General features: G+C 63.7%; 1 protein-coding gene across 2 annotated transcripts in view; it reads left to right on the plus strand.

Moving 5' to 3' along the window:
- Positions 1-21,308, plus strand: part of MAD1L1 (mitotic arrest deficient 1 like 1) — a 247,067-nt gene extending 225,759 nt beyond the window's left edge. Inside the window, exon 17 of one of the 2 annotated variants that reach the window (XM_070780322.1) lies at positions 19,648-21,308. In XM_070780322.1, the coding sequence (XP_070636423.1) occupies positions 19,648-20,093 (446 nt within the window). In that variant the 3' untranslated portion in view covers positions 20,094-21,308. The remainder of the gene's footprint in view (positions 1-19,647) is intronic. The other variant, XM_019987512.2, reaches the window with a different exon arrangement.
- The last annotated feature ends 512 nt before the right edge of the window (positions 21,309-21,820 follow it).

Consider the following 21,820-nt stretch of genomic DNA (forward strand, 5'->3'; position numbering starts at 1 on the left):
TGAACCGCCCCGAGCTCCCAGCCCCCGGCAAGTGTCAGCTGGTCCTCTGGCATCCAGAGCTTTCCCCACAGAGACCAGCAGAGCGGCCAGAGGGTGGCCGCTCCTGTCCCGCCTGCCAGGCTCTTAGCTGCCCCTTGGGGCCCCGGGTGCTTGCCTACAGGTAGAGGGGCCTGGTCCCCACTGACTGGACACCCTGCCCCGTCACGGCCTGTCCAGCACGCCCCGCCTGTTGGTCCCTGCGGATCGGCACAGCAGGGTCCGCCCCAGGGCGCCTGTTGTCAGGGGTCAGAGACTCAGGCTGAGGCCCCCGTGGCCCCATGCGCGTCCCAGAGGGGCCGGTGTGCAGGCGCCCCCGGGGGTGGGCGTGCACCCCAGCTGCCCGCTGCGTCCTGGGAAAGCGGCTGGGATGAGCAGAGCGTGTTTGCGGCCCCCCCCACCCCACCCCAACCTCGTGGGGGGAGCAGGCCCCTCACCACCCTGGCTCACAGGCCCACCCTGCCCTGGCACAGGCGTCCTGTCCGCTGGACACAGGCCAGCAGCCTGCTGCATTCGTGGGGGTGGGAGCATGGAGAGCTCCCTGTGGAGGCAGGAAGGGCCAGGAAGCCCCCCCTCCCCAACCCCGGGCGTCCTCTGCCCACCGCCTCTGCCTCCCTGGAGAGAGCCGCCCGAGCCAGGGCTGGGGCTGGAGAAGAGAATGGACTATGCTGGAGCCAGACCGAAGCTTGAGCCAGGCCATGGCGGAGCTCCGTGCGGCCTGGGCTCAGGGCTGCAGGCCAGAGCCAGCAGACTCTGCTGGGAAGGCAGTCGGGGTTGCCAGTGACAGCTCTCGGCTGGGGGGCAGGTGTGGGGCTCAGAGGGCCCCCTCCACCCGTGCTGACCTGGGCCAGGCCCCGATCCGGGGCTCCTCACCCGAGCGCACCTGCCTGCGCTGGGACGCGGAGGCTGTCCCCACGCCTCTCTCTGCACGGCAGGGCGCTGGGGTACGGGCTGGGGGCAGTGAGAGCAGAGGCCTGAGACAGCGAGGACTCAGAGCCGTGGGAGGCCCGGCCCTGGCCACTCTGTCCCCTAGATTTTTGGACCTGGTGACAGTTTGTAATTGAACACAGCTCGCCCGTGATGGGGCCAAGGAGCAGGCATGTGAGGTGCGGGTGTGGGTGACTCTGGGCGCCCTGAGGCCAGCAGACGCCTAGTGACTGCCTCAAACAAGAGCCTCTCAGCAACTTGGGGGCCGACCCAAGAACGCCCCCAACCACAGAGCCAGCAGGCTCTTGTCCTCGAAGGCCATCCCCAGGGGGCTCTGCCCCTGAGCTCGTGTGCCGCCCCCCACCCTTCCCTGCAGGCCCAGGCCTCGCTGCCCCCAGCCTCACTCAGCGCTTGGCTCGGGGCCCTCATACCCTCCCCCCGGCCCGGCACAGGCGTCCTAACCTGGTCACGGGGCACCAGTTCGGGTGCCGTGGGCCTGGGAAGGGCCCACCAGAGGACCCCAGGGCTGGTGCCGTCCACCGCTGGGCTGGACTGCGGTCCCAAGGCCTAGGGGGTCACCCGGTGCCCTCGTCCAGCTCGTGCAGCCAAGACTCCCAGTGCAGGACCGCCTGCCCTCCCCGGGGACCTGGGCCTCCCCCCGAGCCGACGCCGCAGGACTGACCAGGAGCACTCGTCTGGTGGCCGCCCTGGCAGATGCTGAGTCTCCCGGGCAGATGCCGAGTCCCCCAGGCTGATGCCAAGTCCCCCGGGCCGCCGGTCCTGATTAATTGTGCAAACCTCATTAGTTCACGTCAAATTTCGTGGAAGGTGCTCCTCCGGGGGCCGCGTGAGCGGCCTCCGGTCTCCCAGGAACGGCCCCCCACGGCTCTCAGCCCCACCCGCCTGGGCGCCACGGTCTGTCTGCCCCTCCTCCAAGGCGCTGCTGCTGTGAAGAATATTAAAGCAGTTTTTCCAGGAGATGGAAGGGAGCTCGGGGGTCCCTGCATGGCCCAGCGTCCGGCGTGGTTCCCTCGGAGCTGGGGCCGGGCCGGGCTGTGTCTGTCATAGGGGCACGGCTGTGGCGCAGGGACCCAGCAGAGCCCCTCAGGGAGCTGGAGTCTTGGGCAGGCTGGGCGCTCTGACGGTGACCCTGCCGCGGGGCAGCCTCGCTGTTACTTCACTGCAGGGTAGGGGCCGAGGCGAGCTGCCCCCGTTCTGCCCCTCAGCCCCGCCTGTCACGGCCCTGCTCTCCGGCTTCTCTAAGACCCACCGACCGCCTGTCCTCCAGCCTCAAGGTGGAGAGGGGCCCTGCTGTCACCGGCGGGGGCCCCTGGCCTGGGTCTGGGGGCTGCCCTCCTCCACATGGCCCCTCCGTGGCTCACAGCTGCACCCCTTCGGGAAAGGGCTTGTGAGTGCAGTGACCAAGCGCCCCTGGAGATGGGTGGAGCTCCCCGGCAGGGCTGTAGGGCGGGGCCCCAGCTCACCCTCCTTCCTCAGGGCCCGGCGGACCCCAGGGCTGGACGAGCGAGGTGACTGGGCCAGGGTGCAGGGCCTGCTTAACCCTGCCCTACCCACACGCCGTCTTGTAGCTTAACTCACCTGGGAGCCAGAGCCCCGGGGCCTGGGGAGTCAGGAGCCTGGGGGTGCTGGTCCCACGGACAGGGGCCCCTCACGCGCCCAGCTTCCTGCAGCCAGCCTGGGTTGGGGGCCGGGTTTCCCCTTACATGGGAGAGGTGGCTTGCTTTCAGGTCAGAAATCCTCAGGTCAGGACAGGCGTTCAGAGTCCCAGGGTCAGCGCGTGTCTGGGGCAGGCTTGGAGCTGAGAAGGGAGCTGTAGGGGGTGGGGTGCACCCCCGGCCAGTCCTCCCTGCCAGTGCTCTTCTGCTGACTCCCAGCTGGTGATGGTGGTGGGTTCTCTGAGGCATTGCCAGGGGCAGCTCCTGCCCCGCTGTCTTCCCGCGGTGGGGCGGGGGCACTTCTCTGGGGCTGGCCTGGCCGTGCTGGCTGACTCCCCCTGTCCCCTCCCCCACCAGCCGTGGGCTTGCCCCCCCACCCCCCCACCCCGATGCGGGCGAGGCTCGGTGTTGCTGTTTTGTGAGTGCTGATCTCGTCTCCGTGGTTACCCCATGGCAGGCAGCGTTTGCTTTCACCTTGGCTGGTGATGCAAAGCTTCCTTCCAAGCTGAGCCTACTTAAGTTGATAAGGATAGTTGATTTAAAGAAAAGCGTTAAGTAAATGACAGACCTGGCCGGCGGCACGTGCAGACAGCTGCCGCTCAGAGACCCGCCGACTGCCTGCTCATGGCCGCCCGCTCGGCCTGCAGCAGCCCCGACTCCTCACCACACAGAGGGTTCCCAGGGAGCCTCCAGCTCACGGGGCCCGACACAGGCAGCTTCTGACCCGGGGGCTGCAGGCTCCCCATCCCCCTCCCCCGACTCAGCTGAGATGAAGCCCTGATGCCAGCCTGCAGGCTCTGGCACGCATGCCCCCGAACCCCCACTGTTAACGATGGAGCTCCTGCAGCGATTTACCTGGCTCTCAGCCTGACCCTGTGGTGAGGAAAATCAAGCTGAAATTAAATCAAATTTCAAATGTTAAGCTAACCAATTAAAAAAGCAATCACATAGAAACACGTTTTTCAAAACACCGTTGTGTACTCTGCCCTAATTAACGTGTGCAGGAAGGAGGTCTGGGCTGCGGGGCAGCGAGTCCAGTGCTAACACTGTCCCTGTGACCTGTCCCTGGCGGGCACAGGGCGGGGACGGAGCCTAGCCCAGAGCCCTCCTCGGAGCCCAGACCCACGGGTCCCAGCCCCCACCTGTGCCTCTGGCCGGGAGTCCAAGAAGGTGCCGAGCGCACCCCTGACCGGGCACCAGCATCCTGGGGCGAGACGTCCCCGGGCCCAGCCCCCTGGCGAGGTGCGGCCCGGCTGTCGCCCCGGAGGCGTCATCTGCTGTGGTGCTCCCCCCCAGCACACCTCCTGCGCAGCCTCCCCCTCCTCTCCTCTCCCGGGTGGCCTGGCCTGCCCCGCCCTCGGGGTCAGCCACCAGAGCCCGTGTGCACGCGGGACAGGCTGTGTCCACGAGTCTGGGGCTGCTGAGGAGTCAGGCGCTTCAGCCAGTGCTGCCCAACACCGTCTGACTCAGTCCCGTCCGTCACCCCTGATAGTTCTCACAGAGCCAGAACAGATAACTCTAAAACTTAATGGAACCACAGAAGACCCAGAATTGCCAAAGCAATCCTGAGCAAAAAGAACAAAGCTGGAGGCATGACCCTCCCAGACGTCAGACGATGCTTCAGAGCTACAGTCTTCAAAACAGCATGGTTCTGGCACAGAAACCAGACGTGTGGATCAACGAGGCAGACCAGAGCGCGGGCAGAGTGCTGGCAGCAGACCCAGACACCCACAGCCAGTTAATCCATGAACGAGAGGCGAGAACGCGCAACGGAGGAAAGATAACTCCAGCAAGTGGTACTGGGAAAGCTGTACCGCCGCGTGTAGATCAGTGCAGTTTCAGCACACCTTCTCACCATACACGAGAAGAAACACGAAACAGCTTAAAGACCCAAATACAGAGCAGGACACCGTCACACTCGGAACTCCTAGAAGAGAGGACAGGCACAGCGTTCTCTGGTTTGAATGACGGCAGTGTTTTCTTATATCAGTCTCCGAATGCAATAGAAATAAAAACAAAAATAAATAAGTGGGACCTAATCAAACCTAGGTCTGGCGTGCTGCAATTCATGGGGTCGCAGAGTCGGACACGACTGAGCGACTGAACTGAACTGAACTGAATCAAACCTGAAAGCTTTTTCACAGTAATGGAAACCATGAACAGAGTGGAGCGGCAGCCTACAGACTGGGAGAAAACATTTGCGAACGACATTATCGACAAGGGCTTCCTTTCCAAAAGACGCAAACAGCTCATACAGCGCAGGAGACGCAGGCTCGATCCCTGATCCGGGAGATCCCACACGTCCTGGGCGGCCTCGGGGAGGAGCGGTGGTCAGCCCATCAGGGTCCCGCCGGTGCCGGGAGTGGATCTCCCCGCCCCAACTCTGCCTGCCTGGGCGGGGCAGCAGCCCTGGCCTCTCGGGGGGCGGGGACTGGTGACATTGCTGATGGGGCTTCCCTCGGGTGAGCTCCCCCCTGGCAGTGCCAGCCGTCTCCCAGGAGGACGCCAGGTCCTCCAGGACAGGAGGGGGGCAGGGCCTGGGTCCCTCCAGGGTCCTGTGGGCTGTCGTCAGGCAGGGGTTCCGCTGTGTCTCTGCCCCTCCGTGTCTGCTGAGGAGTTAGGTTGCCCCTGGTCTGCCCTGTGAGCAGGGGGGCCCGTGGGCAGCTGTGGGCGGGTCATAGGGTGTGCCCTGTCGGTTCAGAGCCAGCTCGTGGGGCCCAAGGCCCGCAGAAGAGCTCGGGCATCAGGACCAGGGGACGCGGAGGCCGTGCAGGCGTGGAGGTGGTGCAGGGCCTCCTGCTCAGTGATGAGGGCCTCAGCGGGCATGTGGATGGATGTGCCTGGTGCTCAGGGAGTGAGCTGGTAATTACACTTCACCGTGAGGGCCATCAATCGTGGCCCTCGCCAGAGCGCCCCCGCGGGAACTGGGGAGGCCGTTTGTTACCTGGTGACTCACAGGAGCGGCTCAGCCAGCTCCAAGCAGACCTTTCCGGGGGCTAGACCCAGGCTCCAGGGCGGCCCCCCACCTGCCTGCCCCCCCCCACCTGCCTTCCCCTCCCCCACCTGCCTACCTCCCTCCCACCTGCCCAGCCCCCTCCCACCTGCCCGCCCCCCCACCTGCCTTCCCCTCCCCCACCTGCCTACCCCCCTCCCACCTGCCCAGCCCCCCCACCTGCCCGCCCCCCCACCTGCCCGCTCCCCCCACCTGCCCGCCCCCCCCACCTGCCTGCCCGGCCCCCCTACCTGCCTGGTACCCCCCACCTGCCTGCCGCCCTCCCACCTGCCTGCTCCCCCGCCACCTGCCCGGCCACATGGTGCCTGGGACGCCAGCAGGAGGGCTGTGCACAGGTCCCTGGATGGCAGGGTGCCCGGGGATTGCAGAGGATGAAGGGGGCTTGTTTGGTTCAGCCTGAAGGAGGTAGCAGGGGCCGGGAAGGACTAAGCCCCCCAGCCCCGCTAAGCTCCTGCCACGCTCCCCCTACCAGATGTTGGAGGAGCCCCCCAGAGGGGCTGACCCCAGTGAGTGTCTGTCCAGCGGGTCCTGGCCACGGTCAGGCCCTGGTCACCAGGCCTCTCCTCCCTCCGTCCACAGGGGCGCCCATGCCTGGACCGAGAGGCCCACCTGCGTCTGGGGGTGCGCCTTCTGGGCGGCTGGGGCCCCTGGGCTCGGAGCCCCCGCCCTGGCTCCCGCCCACAGGTGCCAGGCCAGGAGGGGCACCTGAGCAGCAGGGAGCCCACCGTGGACACCAGGTGATTTAGCGACGTGATCACTCCTAACGCAGTACCTCAGAGCTGCTTGTTAGGTTCCCCCTTTCCTTCCAAAGGCTGCTTGGAGATAAACAGCGGGGCTGTTACACTTTGTCCCCCTCCGTTTAATTAACTTTTAAATCACATGATGTCACCAGACCGCTCTCAGATGCAGGCTCTCAGCCCGGCTCAGGGACTGTGAGCCGCCTGACACGCCCACCCTGGCGAGGCCCCCACCCCTCTCAGATGGGATTCGGGCTCGTCGCTGTGGCCTGAGGTCCCAGCTCTGCTGCGGTGGCCACGTGCCCCGCTCCCCTGCCCAGCACCCAGGACGGGGGCCTGGAAGCCCGAGGGGGCGTCGCAGCCCCAGGAGCTTTGGCCCAGGAGTGAGGCCCAGGGAAGCCGCTCAGACTGGCGAGCCTGAGCTGTGTTCAGACAGAGGCCCTGCCAGGCTACTCGGGAGATGAGACTTCCCCTTAAGGTCGTGCCCTGCCAGGAAACTAAGCAGTGTTTTCCTAATCCGGGTGGCCGTCCTCCCTGGAGGGAAGGACAGCAATGTGTGGGATCCCATCTCCCCACCTGGGCCCAGCCCGCATGCTCTCCTGCTACCAGAGTGCAGAAGGGCCGGCAACCCCTCCCCGGCCTCCCCTCGTGCGCCCTCCTAGCCCTGATGGACCCAAGCCCCAGGAGCACTCTCGGCCGTGAGTAGGCTGCGGGGAAGGCAGTGTGATCGGGAACCCTCTGCCTCGCGGGAGCAGCGGGCGTCAGAGCCCTGACTGACTCCCCGGAGTCACGTTGGCTCAGGGAGGCCGAGGTGGGGCACTCAAGCCTTCCTGCAGGAACGGCTCTGCAGGGTCGCCCTAAACCAACGTGCGCCCTCAGGGCTCACTGAGCTTGGCCTCTGCCCCCCACCCATGCCTGGCTCTCTGCCCCAAGGCTGCAGCGTGTGAGTCCTGGGTCCCGTGTCCTGACGCAAAGCTGGTGCTTACTCGGCAGAAAAGGCCGGCGAAGTTGGGAACAATCTGTGGTCTTCCAACTCCCCAAAGAGAGTAATTTCCTCTCCCCGGACAGATGCGAATGTGAGGGGCCTTTGCAAAAATCATTTCTGAAATTAAATCACAGGAAGATACCTTCAAGAAGTGAGGAGATTATCTGTATTCCATTCTTGGGGCCAAAGAGCAAATTCAGCTGCAGGATGTGTTTGGAAATTTCTTTTTTAAATGAATGTGGTCAATGCAAATGCAGCGCTGTCAGCAGGATGAGGAAAGCCCCGCGAAGCGCGTCTGGAAGCCGAGCACGGCCGCATGCAGGCTGAGGTGCTGATGAAACGGAAAATGCACTTCACACATTGTGCACACGCAGACTGCATCCCCGGGCGTTCTGTGCGGAGAATGAAGCCCTTCCTCCCTTTTGCTCCCACTGTCGGCAGTGGGGGCAGGGGGCACCCGTGGGTGAATTCAGGTGCACACGCAGCATCTCCCGCCGGGGCCCAGCAGGGGCTGGGGAGCCGGGACCCTTTGCTTCCACCCCGCCGATCCAGGTGGTGACTGCCTGGCGCTCATCCTACGCCCGACGCCCCATGGGTCCTAGCACTGGGCAGACGCCCCGGGTGACTCGTCAGACGGGCGCCCTCGGCGGGGGCCTCCCTTGGTGGCATCTACGTCATCCATCCTGGCAGCAAGGTGCCATCCAGCCAGAGCAAAGGACGGCCCTGCCCCACCTGTACTCTGAGCCGCCTGGAAATCGCGCGCCTTGGCGCAGCTGGGCGGCAGGGCAGCGTGAGAAGCTGCTGCTGGCTGAGGGCGTGCCACCTGGCGCCAGCATGGAGCCCCTGGGAGCGGGCGCAGAGGACGTGCCTTCAACACGGCCGGACCTCAGGACCTGCCTGGGCCAACAGAGCGGCAGTGCCTGGACAGGGCACAGTGCGGAGCTCGGGGGGTCTCGGGCCCTGGCTTGTGCTGGGGAAGGTGGCTTATGGGGTGGGGGCTTCTCTACAGGAGATGAGTCCTGACCAAACCCACTGCCTTGGAAACGAGTCTCGGCCCGGTCTCCACCCCCACCTTTGGCTTTGACTCCGTAATAGAAAAGCCCAGTAGGAACCGTGTGCTTCAACAATGAGATGTTTTAATTGCATCTTAAAATAGAATTGCAATAAAGAACCTTAAACTGTGACTAACCAATTGTATTTAAGGGAGTCCCAGCACGGTCAGAGGCGGGCAGACTAATGAAGCCGGCCCACTCCCCGAGCCCCAGCCCTCAGAAGGGCGCCAGGACCTCAGCCCGCCTGGCCACCGCGACCCTTCCCCAGGTCCAGCTCCGTCACACCGGGCGGGCACTGCCCGGGTTGGAAACAAGAGGGGAGGGCCGGACCCTGTTGGGTTGATTTATCGTTCGTCAGAGAGCCTCTGGGTTCTACCAGGAAGACAGGAGGCCACCTCCCCGTCAGGACACAGGGAGCTGACCAGCTGTACAGGGGTGTGGGGAGTCGCAAGGAGCCGGCCCTGGCTGCAGTGGGTCTAGGCAGTCACTGGAGCTCCTGCGTGCAGGTCCTCCTTGCAGCCACCCTACCCCCTGGGGGCTCCAGGGGGGCCACGTCGGCTCCAGAAGCCCCGAGATTGGCCAGCCGTTGACGTCTTACTCCAGCCCTCCCCTGCAGCCCATCCTCCAGCTTGGGGCTCAGACACACTGGTCCCGGCCCCCCAGTCTGCTCCATCCTGAGAGGAGGACAGCGGTGGCCACGCCTCGTAACCCTCACATTCCCTGCCCTGCCCTCCCGTCCCCTGACTCCACTGCTCTGCAGGGGGAGCTGGGGAGGAAGGGTCAGCTCTGCAGCTGCACGCACCAGTGCCCGGCACACGTCCGACTGAGGACTGGCCAAGAGGCCATGTGGGCACGGGAGCCCCGAGGAGGGGGCCAGCCTGTCCTGGGGGCACCGGGCACCCCACAGGTTTGGACCCGCGGGATCCTTGGGGAAGCGTCCACTTCCGGCTCCTTTCCCACTTCAAGGACGTGCGATCTAGCTCCAGAATGGACAGCAGGGCCAGACCCTGAGCAGGGAAGGCTGCAGCGGCACCCTGGACGGACCACCTCCGGCCGCCGGGCTGGAGCCTCGGGGCCGCGGGGGCTGCAGCCACGTGAAGCCCAGCGCTCAGGTGGGAAGGGCCGGGGGTGAAGTCTGTTGCCACTTCCTCTCTCGTTTAATTACCAGCGTGTCAGTTGCAGAGTTGAAATGGAGCTTAAAAAGCCTTTGTGAGTAATTAGTGTCAAAAACACAAGATCTACAAAGCCATAAACTCACAGCTTGGTGATGTTACCAAGTACTAATTAAAAAGGAAGAGAGAAAATTCTGTCTGGAGATCAGATCCTCATCCCTGCCAGAGATGGAAAACAAGGCCGGTGCAGACGGTCGGGTGCGGGGTGGGGGGTGGTCGCTCCGGCCCGCGCACGTGGGCTCGGCGGGCCTCCGGACTTCACCCGTGCTCCTGTGGTTCCCCCAGCGCCGGCCGGGCGGGCTTCCCAGGCTGGTCACCTGCTCCAAACACGGAGGCCTCGTCCTGCAGTGGGCGTACCCTCGCGGTCAGGCCCGGTCCCGCCGTCCGTGTGCCCGCGTCCAGCGGTAGTGGCAGAGGAGGCAGCTCGGGTGAGAGGAGAGAGCCCTCTCTTCCCGTCCACGCCGCTCTGTTGATGGAGGGAGACCGCGGCTGTTGGGTCATCATGCCGGACGTTTGTGCCGGACACGCTTGTGCAGCCCGGCGTGAAACGGAGACGTCACACAAGCGTCAGGTTGCACGTAGAGGCGGCAGGGAGGCTCCTGGCATGTCTGCAGCAGGACTGCAGGCTGTGTGTGTGCGAGAGAGAGCGTGTGTGTCTGCAAGAGCATGTGTGTTTGTATACAAGAGAGTGTATGTACAAGTATTGTGTGTGTATGCGAGTGTGCGAGAGAGTGTGCGGGAGAGTGTGTGTACAAGAGTGTGCAAAAGTGTGTGTGTGTGCGAGTGGTGTCAGTGTGTGTGTATGTACAAAAGAGTGAGTGTCTGTGTGTGTGTGTCTGGGACGGGCGAGCGGCTGGGAGGAGCAGGGTCAGGAGAGGCCGAGGGGCCGTGGTGGTGAGCCAGCCCCTCTCTCTGCCATCTTCAAGGCTCGGTCTTGACCTCTAGTTTGGTTCTTCTTCAGAGTCTGGGGGGTTCTAGTTCTCGGCATTTCCATATTCATTTTAGACCCAGCTCGTCGACTTCTCCAGGAAAAGCCTGCTGAGGTGCAGTTAGGACCACACTGCGGCTGGGGTCCCCTGGGGAGAACTGCCCCTCAGCAGTGTTGCATCTTCAGCCTGAGAACGGTCTCTGCTCTGTCTTACCATTTCTAGGGCACAGTCTTATGTCTGTCTGTTGGGTTTATCTCTTAAGTGTTTCGTGTGTCTGGTGCTATTATAAACTGGTTTTTACTTTTAATTTCGTTTTGTTGCTACTATATACAAATAGTTCGTTTTTATAAAAGGGACCTTTTATTTATGCAGCCTTGTTGAACTCATGCATGAGCTCTGGTAGCCTTTTAACCTGTTGTGTGGTATTTTCTGCAGAGACGGTGGTGGGATCTGTGAGCAGTGACAGCTGCTTCTGCCTCCAGGCTGGAGGGTCGCGTCTCTTTTTCCCGCCTTGTTTCCCTGGCCGGGACCCCCACAACAGTGTTGAGTGGGAGTGGGAGCGGGAGCTTTGCTGCCCCGAGTTCACCCTGAAGGGACGCGTTCAGCTGGAGCCAGAGTGTAGCGTCAGCCGTGGGCAGTTGCAGATGCCCAATATCAGGCTGAGGACATGCCGGCCTGGTCTCGTCCGCGGAGGAATGTTTTTGAGGAACCCGTGTCGGGTGTGGTCAGATGCTCTCTCTGCATCTATTGAGATGTCGTGGTTTTTCTTCTTTACTTTGTCAATATGTTGAATTACTCTTTATAGCAGTAAACCAGCCTTGCGTTCCCGAAAGAGCAGTGTGGTGCGTGAGCTCAGTCCTGTCCGACCCCACGGACTGCAGCCCCCAGGCTCCTCTGTCTGTGGGATTTCCCAGGCAAGAGTACTGGAGTGGGTTGCCATTTCCTTCTCCAGGGGATCTTCCTGACCCAGGGATTGCACCCGGGTCTCCTGCATCTCCTGCTGGGCAGGTGGATTCTTCACCATCTGAGCCACCTGGGAAGCCCTCCTGGGATAGAATGGTATCACCCTCATTACCTGCGTTATCGGACATGCATTGCTTAGTGCTGTGCTCAGAATTTCTGCGTCTGTGTTCCTGAGGATTATCGGACCATGCTTTGTCCCTCGTGATGCCGTTATCCGACCGTGGTGTCCTGGCGACACCTGACTCATAAGGTGAGCTGGAGAGCATTTCTCCTCTTCCATTTCTGTAAACACTTCATGTAGAGCTGGTATAGTTTGTTCCTTAAATATTTGACAGAATTTAGCAGGAGAGCCATCCCGCCCCGGAGACCTCTTTGTGAGAAGGCTTTTCACTGCGATCTCATTTCCTTGAGAAGAGGCAGGACTGTTGAGGTTATGTCCTTCCTTTGTGGTGAGCTTTGGTCATTTGGTGTCTTTCAGAAGTTTTTCTCCATTTGATGACAGTTGTTGTATTTATTGGCAAAAAGTTGTTTATGATGTTTTCTGGTCCTTTTGAAAATCTGTAGAATTCCTGGTGCTGTCGTCTCGCTCATTCATGACACTGAAAAGCAGTTTGTGTCTTTTATTCCTGATTCCTCGGACCAGTTTATCAACTTTATTAATGTTCTGAAAAGGTCACTTTTGGTTTCGTTTTTTCCTGGTGCTCCTTCTACTTCACTGACTTCTGCTTTGGTCTTTTTTCCTTTCTTCTGCTTACTTTGTGTTGACTTTGCCCTTTTTATTTTAGTTTATTATTTTTTTAAAAGAATTTTTTCTTGGCTGTGCCCCACAGCTTGCAGGCTCTTAGTTCCCCAACCAGGAATCAAACGCTTGCCCCCTTATCCACTGAACTCCTGTGAAGCTAGAGCCTCCGTTTGACCCCGTTCTCTTTTCTGATGTGGACACTTAATGCTACGCATCTTCCCGTACCTTATTTTTAAATCTGCTTAAATTTGTGTTAGGGTCCAGAATGTTGTCTAAGTACGTAATACTTGAAGGTAATCTGTATTCTGCAGGCATGCTGTAAGTGTGTGAGGCAGTTTTTTGGTAGGCTCGTCAGAGCTTCTGAATCTGCGCTCGCTTCCTGCCTTCCCTTTCTGTCAGTGGACAGAGGTATTGAAATCTCCCACCGTAGTTACAGATCTGTCTGTCCCCCTTGCGTTTCTGGTGGCTTTCATTTCATGTGTAAATGAATCCCTCTATTGTTTTCAAATAGCCATTTTCCTTGGTAATATTCTTCGCTCTGAAATATGCTTTGTTTGGTATTAACACGGTCACTCCAGCTTTCAGCTTCTGCTAGGGTGGCGTATCTTTTTTTTTATTCTTTCATGGGTTGCACGGGATGGAAATGCCTGGAGGCGGGGTCACTGGGAGCCTTTCGCAGCCCCCCTGCCCTTGTGTGGGCCTCTCCTGGCCGCGGTCGAGCGTCGCGCGTCCTCCGGCAGCCACGCTGCACTCGTGTGGGCCTCTCCGGGCCGCGGTCGTGTGTGGCCACGGTCGTGCGTTGTGCGTCCTCCGGCACCGCGGCCTGCTCACGCACGTACTCCTGTTGCTGCGTTTGCAAGTTCACCGGACTTTTTCCCACAACATCCGGTCTGCCATTAACCCCCCGGGACGCTCGTCCGAGCGCTGTGGGCTCACCTGCAGAAGCTCAGTCTGTTCCTTTTACGCCACCGACTTCCTGAACACGTGGACTTAGGTCGCGACAGCTGCTTTCGTGTCATCTGCTGACTCCAGCACCAGTGTCGGTTCTGGATGAGCTTCCATTGACTGCTTTTTCTCTTCACTGTGAATCACATTCTTCTGGGTTTTGCACAGCCTGTCATCTCTGATGGGTGGTGAATTTCCCCCTGGTGGGGCTGGGTGTCTCTGTCTTCCTGTGACTGCTCCCGCCCAGGCTGTGCTCAGAAGCAATGTTACTTACTTGGAAACGAGTCCTTCAGGTCTTGGTTTAAGATGTGTGAGCCAGGGATGTCCCTGGCGACCCAGTGGCTAAGATTCCATGCTTCCACCGCAGGGCATGCGGGTTCAGTCCCTGGTCAGGGAACCTGAGATCCTGCGTGCCAAGTGGCGCAGCAGAAAAAGCCTTCCGAGCGGGACCAGAGCAGCGGGTGGTCAAGGGTACTGCTCGTCCTGAGGGGAGACCGCCCTGTGCCCTGTGACGCTTTCCTGGCATGGCCGGGGGGCGGGCGGGACCCGGCGGTGTGAGCTTCTGTGATCGGCCCCCTGCGAGGTGCTCAGGGACAGTCTGCTCGGTCCTGCTTCCAACCGTGGCTCCCGTCTCAGGCGTGCTGCCCTGCACCCTCTGGCCGCCTGGTCTCTCCAGCTCTCAGCTGACCCTCCACTCAGAGTGTCCCTCTATGCCCAGAAAGCGTCTCGGGAGGACAGGGCTGTCCCGGGCTCCCCTCCCGTCTCCCAGGGCTGCCCCCTCGCCCCCTCGCCTCCCGAGATGTACAAGCATCCTTGCGTTTCTGTGTCCTGTTTTTCTGGTTGTTTCAGGCTGGCAAATAGTCTCCCTCTGTCTCCCAGAGCCGAGTGTTTGGACGGGTGTTAGCATCTGAGCCCACCTGCAACCCTCCCCTAAAACAGGGAAGTCCAGCTCAGAGCAGTGAAGCGAGGAGCCCGCTGTCACGCAGCGCCTAGCAGAGCGGCCCGCGTGGACCCCAGCTCCCACCTCCCCATCGGAGCCATCCCCCAAGCATCCTGCCCCTCAGACGGCCCCGTGGGCTCCTCAGCCACTCCCAGGCTGTCTGAACGGGGAGGCAAGGAGGGGCAGGCCTCTCGGATGAGGGCAGGAGGGGCAGGTGGTCCAGCCCACTTGACGGAGGAGACGGAGGGACCCGGGCTCTCCCAGAACTGGGGCCCGGGCCGGGGGGCCCAGCCTGCAGGGTCCTCTCTGCCCGTTGAGAGCAGGGGAAGGACGCAGTCAGCCCTGCGGTGCCCGCCCGACTCGCCTGTGCCCGCCTGCCCCCCTTACCCGCCTCTGCCCCCGACCACGGGCCTCTGCTGCTGGGACCGGGAGGTGGCCTGGGCGCCTGCCTGTGCCGGGCGGGGCTCCTGGATGTGACCTCCCGGGGCCTTGCCGCCCCGTGCGCACCCTCCCCCTCGTGAGGCTGCAGGAACAGCTGCGTGTGGATCTAAAACGGAGCATCTGAGAGATGGAGAGCTGTATAAATAGAATAATAATAATAATTGTGGGTTTGAGATCAGTCTGCAACTGTTGGGGTGCCTGGCCTTGCCCCCCCAACAATCGCTCTTGGGAAAGGTCACCCCTTGCCGGGGACGGTGAATTCCAATAACGCTGGTATAATTAGAACACGCAGTATTTAGATGCTTTTCAGTACAATTAAGTGGGGATAATTGGGTGAGCTATTTTCCGCGTGCTGGACATGCTTCCTCGCCAGCTTCCGTTCGTTCCCTGGAACTTGGTGCCGGGACAGTGCGCTCAGCTCCTGGCCAAGCTGTCCTGACCCACTTGCCTCCGCGGCCTCTCTCTTCACGCACAGCAGCGTCTGCCTGGGGCTCCCAGGGGCCTCCGGGACCCAGACACGAGGCCAGCCCCCAGGTGCCCTGGTCCAGGCAGCCACGCCCGGCGGCCTCGCAGGGTTGGCAGCATCTCCTGCTGACAAGGGAGGGCGCCGGGCCTCGGGGGCGGCGGGGCGGCGCCCGCAGGCCCTCGGAGGGCTGGAGGGTCCACGTGGGCCTCGGGCCTGGGCTCCAAGGCGAGGGGAGAGCAGCGGACGTGGATGCGGGGGCACGCTCCACACACCCAGGTTCTCGGGGAGCCCAGGGCTGTGTGCACGTCTCTCCCCACAGAGTGCTAGTGGGCAGGCGGGCATCCCCGGAGGCGCCCCCCCCACGGTGGAGGGCGGCTCAGATCTGGGGGAAGCAGCCAGACGTCGCCCCCGCTAGCCCCCGGCCGTGCTCACAGCAGCCCCAGAGGCCGACCGGTGGTGACAGGGTCCCAGGGCAGGCTGTCCTGCAAGGCCTGGCCCCAGATGCCCTGTCCCCACTGCCAGTCCTGCCTGGCCCGGGCCTGGGGCTGCTGGCACGGACGTCAGCACGTGTCTGCAGCAGGAGTGGGGTGTGGGTGTGTCTGTGTGTGTGTGTGCCTGTTCTCTGAGCTGTTCAGCTCTCGTGGATATAATTCAGGTATTGTTTTTTCTGATCACAAATATAATCTACGGTCACAGTAAAAACCCTGGAGAAAGCAGGAGACCATGATGAGCCACCTTCCACCCTGGCCCTGTGAGCGGCCAGCCAGCGTCCCTGCTCCGCCGCCCTTTCTCACAGCCTCTTCCTCTCTGTCGGTGGGAGTGCTGTGCGGGCGTGGAGGCGGGGGGACCCTGGGGCAGGGCCCTGGCGGTGCAGCCTGGGAGCGCATGAGAGCACCTGGAGTGAGCGAGGTCCTGGCTGGAGGAGCCCTGGTTCTGTTCTGCAGACGGGAGCATCTGGAAGCCTGACCCCAGCAGAGAACAGTGTCCGTGGCAGCTGTCCCCTCGGAGGGCGGGCAGCGGGCTGGGCCTGGGGTGGGCCACCCCTGGACCAGCTGACCTGTCCTGAGGTCCCTGGGCCCTGAGGGCACACGGGTGTCCCGATGTCCCTGGGCACAGAGGGAGCGCCTGGTGTTTGGGCGAGTGGCCCCACATGGCCCCGCCGTAGACGCCATGAGACACGTCTGCACGTGAAGGGCAGTCAGGAGCCCACAGCCCACCGGGGCCTGGGAAGGTGCCCAGAGGAGCCCTGGTTCAGTCAGAGCGGAAGGGCTCTCCCGGGGGCAGGGAGACGGGGGCCCAGGCTGGGAGGAGGGACGGTGGGGTCTGCCCCCACCCCTGGCCAGGCAGATGCAGCTGCCCTTCCGGCCTCTGCCCACCCCCAGCCTGCGCTGGGCCCACAGCTACAGGAGAACCAGCCCCTCTGACATTTAGTGGAGACTCAGAATCAAGAGCAGAAGGCAGAAATGAAAGGATTTTCTCGGTAAAGGTCAGAGTGGTTTCTCGTATTTTTGTGTAAAAACAGTCTGTATTGAGCTCTGACAGGGCTAAGTGGGCAGCAGAACAGGGCCAGCCGCCCAGCGGGGCCGCGTGGCGGGAGGAGGTGCCCGCGGCTGAGTCGGTGCTCGGGGGCCGGGGGGGGGAGGGCAGCGGGCACGGCCTCTGCGGGGGATGAGAGCTAGTTTGGGGGGGCCCTGTCCTGTGGTGCCCAGTGTTTAGAGGGAGCCCTGTCCGCGTCGGCGACAGACACTCTGAGAGGACCTGAGCTGCACACATGAGCAGGCGCTCACGGGGGTGCAGGCTGCCCCTCAGTGGGGCGGTGCAGGCCCACATGGGCCATCCGGGGGCCCTGGGACCCCAGGGAGGGTGGGGCGTCTTGGGAGGAGCTGGGCGCTGCCCGGGCCAGTCTACTGCTCTGCACGTCTCGCTGCAGCGGCTCCTGCGGAGCTCTCCCCTCGTGAGCCGCCCGTGGCTCCCGCAGAGCGCTGCCCACAGAGCGCTCCCCTCGTGAGCCACCCGTGGCTCCCGCAGAGCGCTGCCCACGTGACCCACCCGTGGCTCCCGCAGAGCGCTGCCCACAGAGCGCTCCTCTCGTGAGCCGCCTGTGGCTCCCGCAGAGCGCTGCCCACGTGAGCCACCCGTGGCTCCCACAGAGCGCTGCCCACGTGAGCCGCCCGTGGCTCCTGCAGAGCACTGCCCGCGTGAGCCGCCCGTGGCTCCTACAGAGCGCTGCCCACAGAGCACTCCCCTCGTGAGCCGCCTGTGGCTCCCGCAGAGCGCTGCCCACGTGACCCACCTGTGGCTCCCGCAGAGCACTGCCCACAGAGCGCTGCCCGCATGAGCCACCCGTGGCTCCCACAGAGCACTGCCCACATGAGCTGCCCATGGCTCCCGCAGAGCGCTGCCCGCATGAGCCGCCATGGCTCCCGCAGAGCGCTTCCCACGTGAGCTGCCTGTGGCTCCCGCAGAGCGCTGCTCATGTGAGCTGCCCATGGTTCCCGCAGAGCGCTGCCCACAGAGCACTGCCCGCATGAGCCGCCCGTGGCTCCCACAGAGCGCTGCCCACGTGAGCTGCCTGTGGCTCTCGCAGAGTGCTGCCCACAGAGCACTGCCTGCATGAGCTGCCGTGGCTCTCACAGAGCGCTGCCCACATGAGCTGCCAGTGGCTCCTGCAGAGCGCTGCCCACAGAGTGCTGCCTGCAGACGTGCAGACCACTGCCCGCGGAGCCGCTGTGGCGCTGTGTGCATGCCTCTTGCCCCTCCCGCGTCTGGACCGGGCCCGTCCGTGGCCGCAGCGCAGGCCTGTTCGCCTGTCGGTGGTCGTCTGTGTCTTGCGGTCGTGCTGAATGCTGCTGCCGTGGACGCTCCCAAGCCAGCTCCCGTGTGGACGTGCTCTCTTTTCTCTTGGGCACGTGCCCAGGAGTGGCGTCGCAGGTCGCAGGGTGCTCTCCTGAGGAACCACCAGGCAGTCAGCACAGTGTCCGCACCAGCACGGTCCTCGCGGCCTGGGTTAGACGGTCCCCACAGGCCTGGGGCAGGTCTCACACAGGCTTCACTTACATTTCCCTGAAGACAGACAGCGTTGTGGCCATCGGTCTGTGTTCTGAGGGAACGTCTGTTCGGATGGTTCTGTTACTTTCTCATTGGGTCACTTGTCTTTTTTTCGTTGGTTGGAAAGAGTCGCGGGTGCGTGCCGCACGTGGTCCTGTAACAGACGCCTGGCCTGGGTTGGGGCGTGTTGCAGGGTCTCCGTGGCTGGGAGGAGTGTGTGTGGGCCCCAGGCAGCTTTCTGGTGGCTGTTACGGGACTGGTGGGGCGGGCGCCCACAGACCAAGGCAGAGCTGGGGTTCAGCTGGCAGGCGGGTTTGGGGTCAGAAGGAGCTGCCTGGGAAGGAGGGCTCTCCAGAGGGTTGCGTGTCACCAGGGTATCCCAGCCCTGGATTCTCCAAACGGAGTGGCGGCCAGCGTGCTATGGGCAGGGGTGGAGCTGACTGGGTCAGGTGGGCAGGCTGGGCAGGTGGCCGCTCCGCTAGGGAAGGGGGCCCACCCTCGGTGGCCACCACCCCCCTGCCCTCCCGCCCCCCCGAGCTGCCCCACCAGCAGCCCTGCCTCGAGGAACAGGGCTGCAGGCCACAGGACCCTGTCTGACCCTTGACGGCCTCTGCCCACGCCTGCGCCCCCAGCTCTCCCAGACCCCAGCAGGCAGCCTCCGCCTGCCCCTGGGCGCTGCCTGTGGGAGGGAGCGGTCACGTGAGCCCTGCCCGAGTGTTCGGGCACCTTTGGGCCTCCGTCCACCCCCAGTAGCTGAGCACCCGGGTTGGCCCTGCTCAGACCTGCCTAGTGACCCCAGCTAGCCCCGAGATGTCTCTGAGCTCACGTGTGAGGGGCTGACCGGCTAGTCTGGGGGCCCTGCCCTGTGGCATCCAGCATTTAGAGGGGGCCCGTCTTCTTTCCTGGTACTTCCGCAACTTGAGCTGACGTTTAGATAAAGAAGCGTGGAAGGAATCAACCCCTTGGGTTCTCCAGGACGCCTGGCCCCCACCTGCCGCCTGCAGGAAGCCCTCCAGGAGGGGTGGCCCCCAGCACACCCTCAGCTGGGAGTCCCTCCACTTCTGCCAGAAGCCTCACAGCCAGAAAGGACGGGATCTGAGCTTGGACGGGTGGGTGGGTGAGCTCCAGAGGCTTCCTCGCAGAGACCCTGCCCTTGCCGTGCGGCCGGCCCGAGGGCGGTGGGTGAGGGAGGCCCTGCTCTGCGGCCTCTCGGCCATCCCCTCCTCACTGGGCACAGCCCGTGAGTGAGACCTGCCTCAGACTGCGTGTGGCCAGACGGGGCCCTCACACCCGGCTCCAAGTGTCCTCACGAGGGTGGGGGCTGAGGGCAGGGGTGCCAGGTGGGCTGACCTGGGGGAGCTGGAGAGCTGGAATCCAGATGCCCATCTGCTTCTGGACCCTAGAGAAGGGGTGAGACCCTGCCCGTGAGGCCTGAGGCTCAGCCTCGCCCGCGGGGCCATGCCTGGACATGGGCGACGGCCAGGCCGCCTGTCTGCGTCTGGACCTGGGGTCTTGCGGGGGGGGGGTTGTCTGCCAGGACCCGCACCTTCTGATGCATCTCCGTGTCCCCCGCAGGCCGCGGGCCCCTCGGGCACCAAGATGCAGCTGCTGGAGACGGCGTTCTCGCGGACGGTGCCAGGGCTCATCGAGCTGCATCTGCTGCAGCAGGACAGCATCCCTGCCTTCCTCAGCGCCCTGACCCTCGACCTCTTCAGCCGCCAGACGCTGGCCTAGACCCCAGCCCCCGGCCTCGGAGTGGGGAACAGGCGGCCGGCAGGAGCCCCGCTGTCTGTTCCTTGGGGTCCCAGCCCCCGCCGGCCGTCAGGCCCCACCCACCCCTGCCTGGCCCCCCAGGCCTGGCCCAGCCTCTGCCCCGACGGGGCATCGAGCCTCCTGGCCTGGTGGGGACTCCTGAGCATCACCCTGCACCCCGCCAGGCACCTCACCCAAGCTCAGGGCCCAGGAGTGCACCTCTGGCCGGGTCGGGGGGGTTAAGCAGCTCAGGGTGGTCCCCGCCCTGAGCCCTGAGCCCATGCCCGCTCTGCAGGGCAGGCCCACCTCCTTGCCCACCTCCTCATCCCCCGCCCTGCAGTGCAGGTGGAGGGGGATTCTGTGGCCAGCTCCCCACGGTGCCCTCTCGCCAACAGCCTGCTCCAGCCCGGCCTGGCTGGGACCAGGCAGGTGAGCCTGGGTGCCTGCGAAGTCCCAGCTCTCATGAAATAAAGGTCCCCTCAGCACCCCAGCCCCTCACTGTGTGTGCATCTGAGCCCCAGGGCTGGGGCCCTCGGCCCTGTGGGCCAGCCCGTGACCACAGACTCACCTCGGGCACTGCCCACGGCAGGTTCTCAGGTCACCACCAGGGAGGCGGGCAGGGCCGGCGGAGCTGGGGCCGCCCCGACCCTGCTCTGCGCTCCAGCCCTTCACTGTCGGCTCTGGAGCTCAGACCTTGACTGTGTGCCTCGGACAGACGCAGCCCGGCCCGGCCCAGGGTCACCGTGAGGTCGGCCCAGGCCCTCCTGCTGGAACCCGGAGCCCCCAGCTCATCCGGCCACACTGAGCCTGGGAGTTACTGTTCCCTCTTCTCAGATGAGAAGGCCGCAGCCTGGCGCGTGGACTGGCTTCCCAGGGCCCCGGCTGCTCCGAACTGGACTCTGGTCCAGCTGGGGCGTGCCGCTCCCCTCCCGTCAGATGCTCCGGGTGCCTCACGCACAGCCGAGCACCCCAGCACCAGCTCTCGGGGGTGGGGAGTGCAGCTTTGTGCCTGACTGTGGTCGCAGCTCTGGGACAGAAGCAGCACTGCTGAGCCATCGGGGGGTGGGGCCCCTGCATAACAAGTCTGGCAGACATCTGGGGGGTTTCCGCTCCCCACACCCCCGGCTCCCTGGGGCCCCAGACGCATCAGCGCAGCGCCCGGTGTCCCCCTTGGCTATGCGACCCTCCTCAGGCAGCTGGGCTGGGGTTCCGAGGCCTGTGGGCCCCCTCCTGCCTCCCCTCAGGAGCCCCAAACCCTCGATGCTGACTTCCTGCCGCTTCACAGGGGGCAAGGTCCCACAGGCTGGGGTCTGGGGACCAAGCTCTGACTGCCCCGTCCTGAGCCCCCTCACCCCATGGAGAGCCTCCTGGAGAGCTGGGCTGAGCCCAGGCATGGGAGAGGCTGAGGCCTGGGCCTGACCTCCCTCCCGGGTGAATCGCTGAGACCAGATGCTGCCAATGGTAATAAAATGCTCAAGTCAGAACCTGATGCACAATCATTAGCCCCTAAAGTGCCCTGTGAGGCCCCGTGTACACCAGCACGTCCCCGCCTACAGAGGGCGCTCACTAGGGCCGGCTCCCCTGCGGGGCAGGTTCTGGGGTCTGCAGGGCAGGGGCAGGAAGAGGGTCATGCTGGCCAGATGGTCCTGTAACGCCGGCCAGGGCTGAGGCACTTGGCCTGTGCCCAGGGGTCACCGCGGGCCACACAGGGTGTGCAGGCCAGGTGGGCAATCCCTAGGGTGGTGGTCTCCGTCACACAGCCAGAACTAAGCTCCTGCAGTCTCAGCAGAAAAGGCGCTGGAGGGTTGGGAGCATGTGAGTCAGGCTGGGAGGCTGGGGTCACATTTGTGCTGAGCCCCAGGGGCCAGGGGCCTGCTCAGCCCCAGCCTGCGCCTCGTGCGCTGGGTCGCCCGGCACTGCCCATCCACTCCTGCCATCACCTCCCGAGAGTCAGCCCCCAGGGAGAACGTCTCCCGGTGGAGCCAGGACCGGCCGC

The sequence above is a fragment of the Bos indicus genome, chromosome 25, assembly GCF_029378745.1.
Source record: "Bos indicus isolate NIAB-ARS_2022 breed Sahiwal x Tharparkar chromosome 25, NIAB-ARS_B.indTharparkar_mat_pri_1.0, whole genome shotgun sequence".
Lineage (NCBI taxonomy): Eukaryota > Metazoa > Chordata > Mammalia > Artiodactyla > Bovidae > Bos > Bos indicus.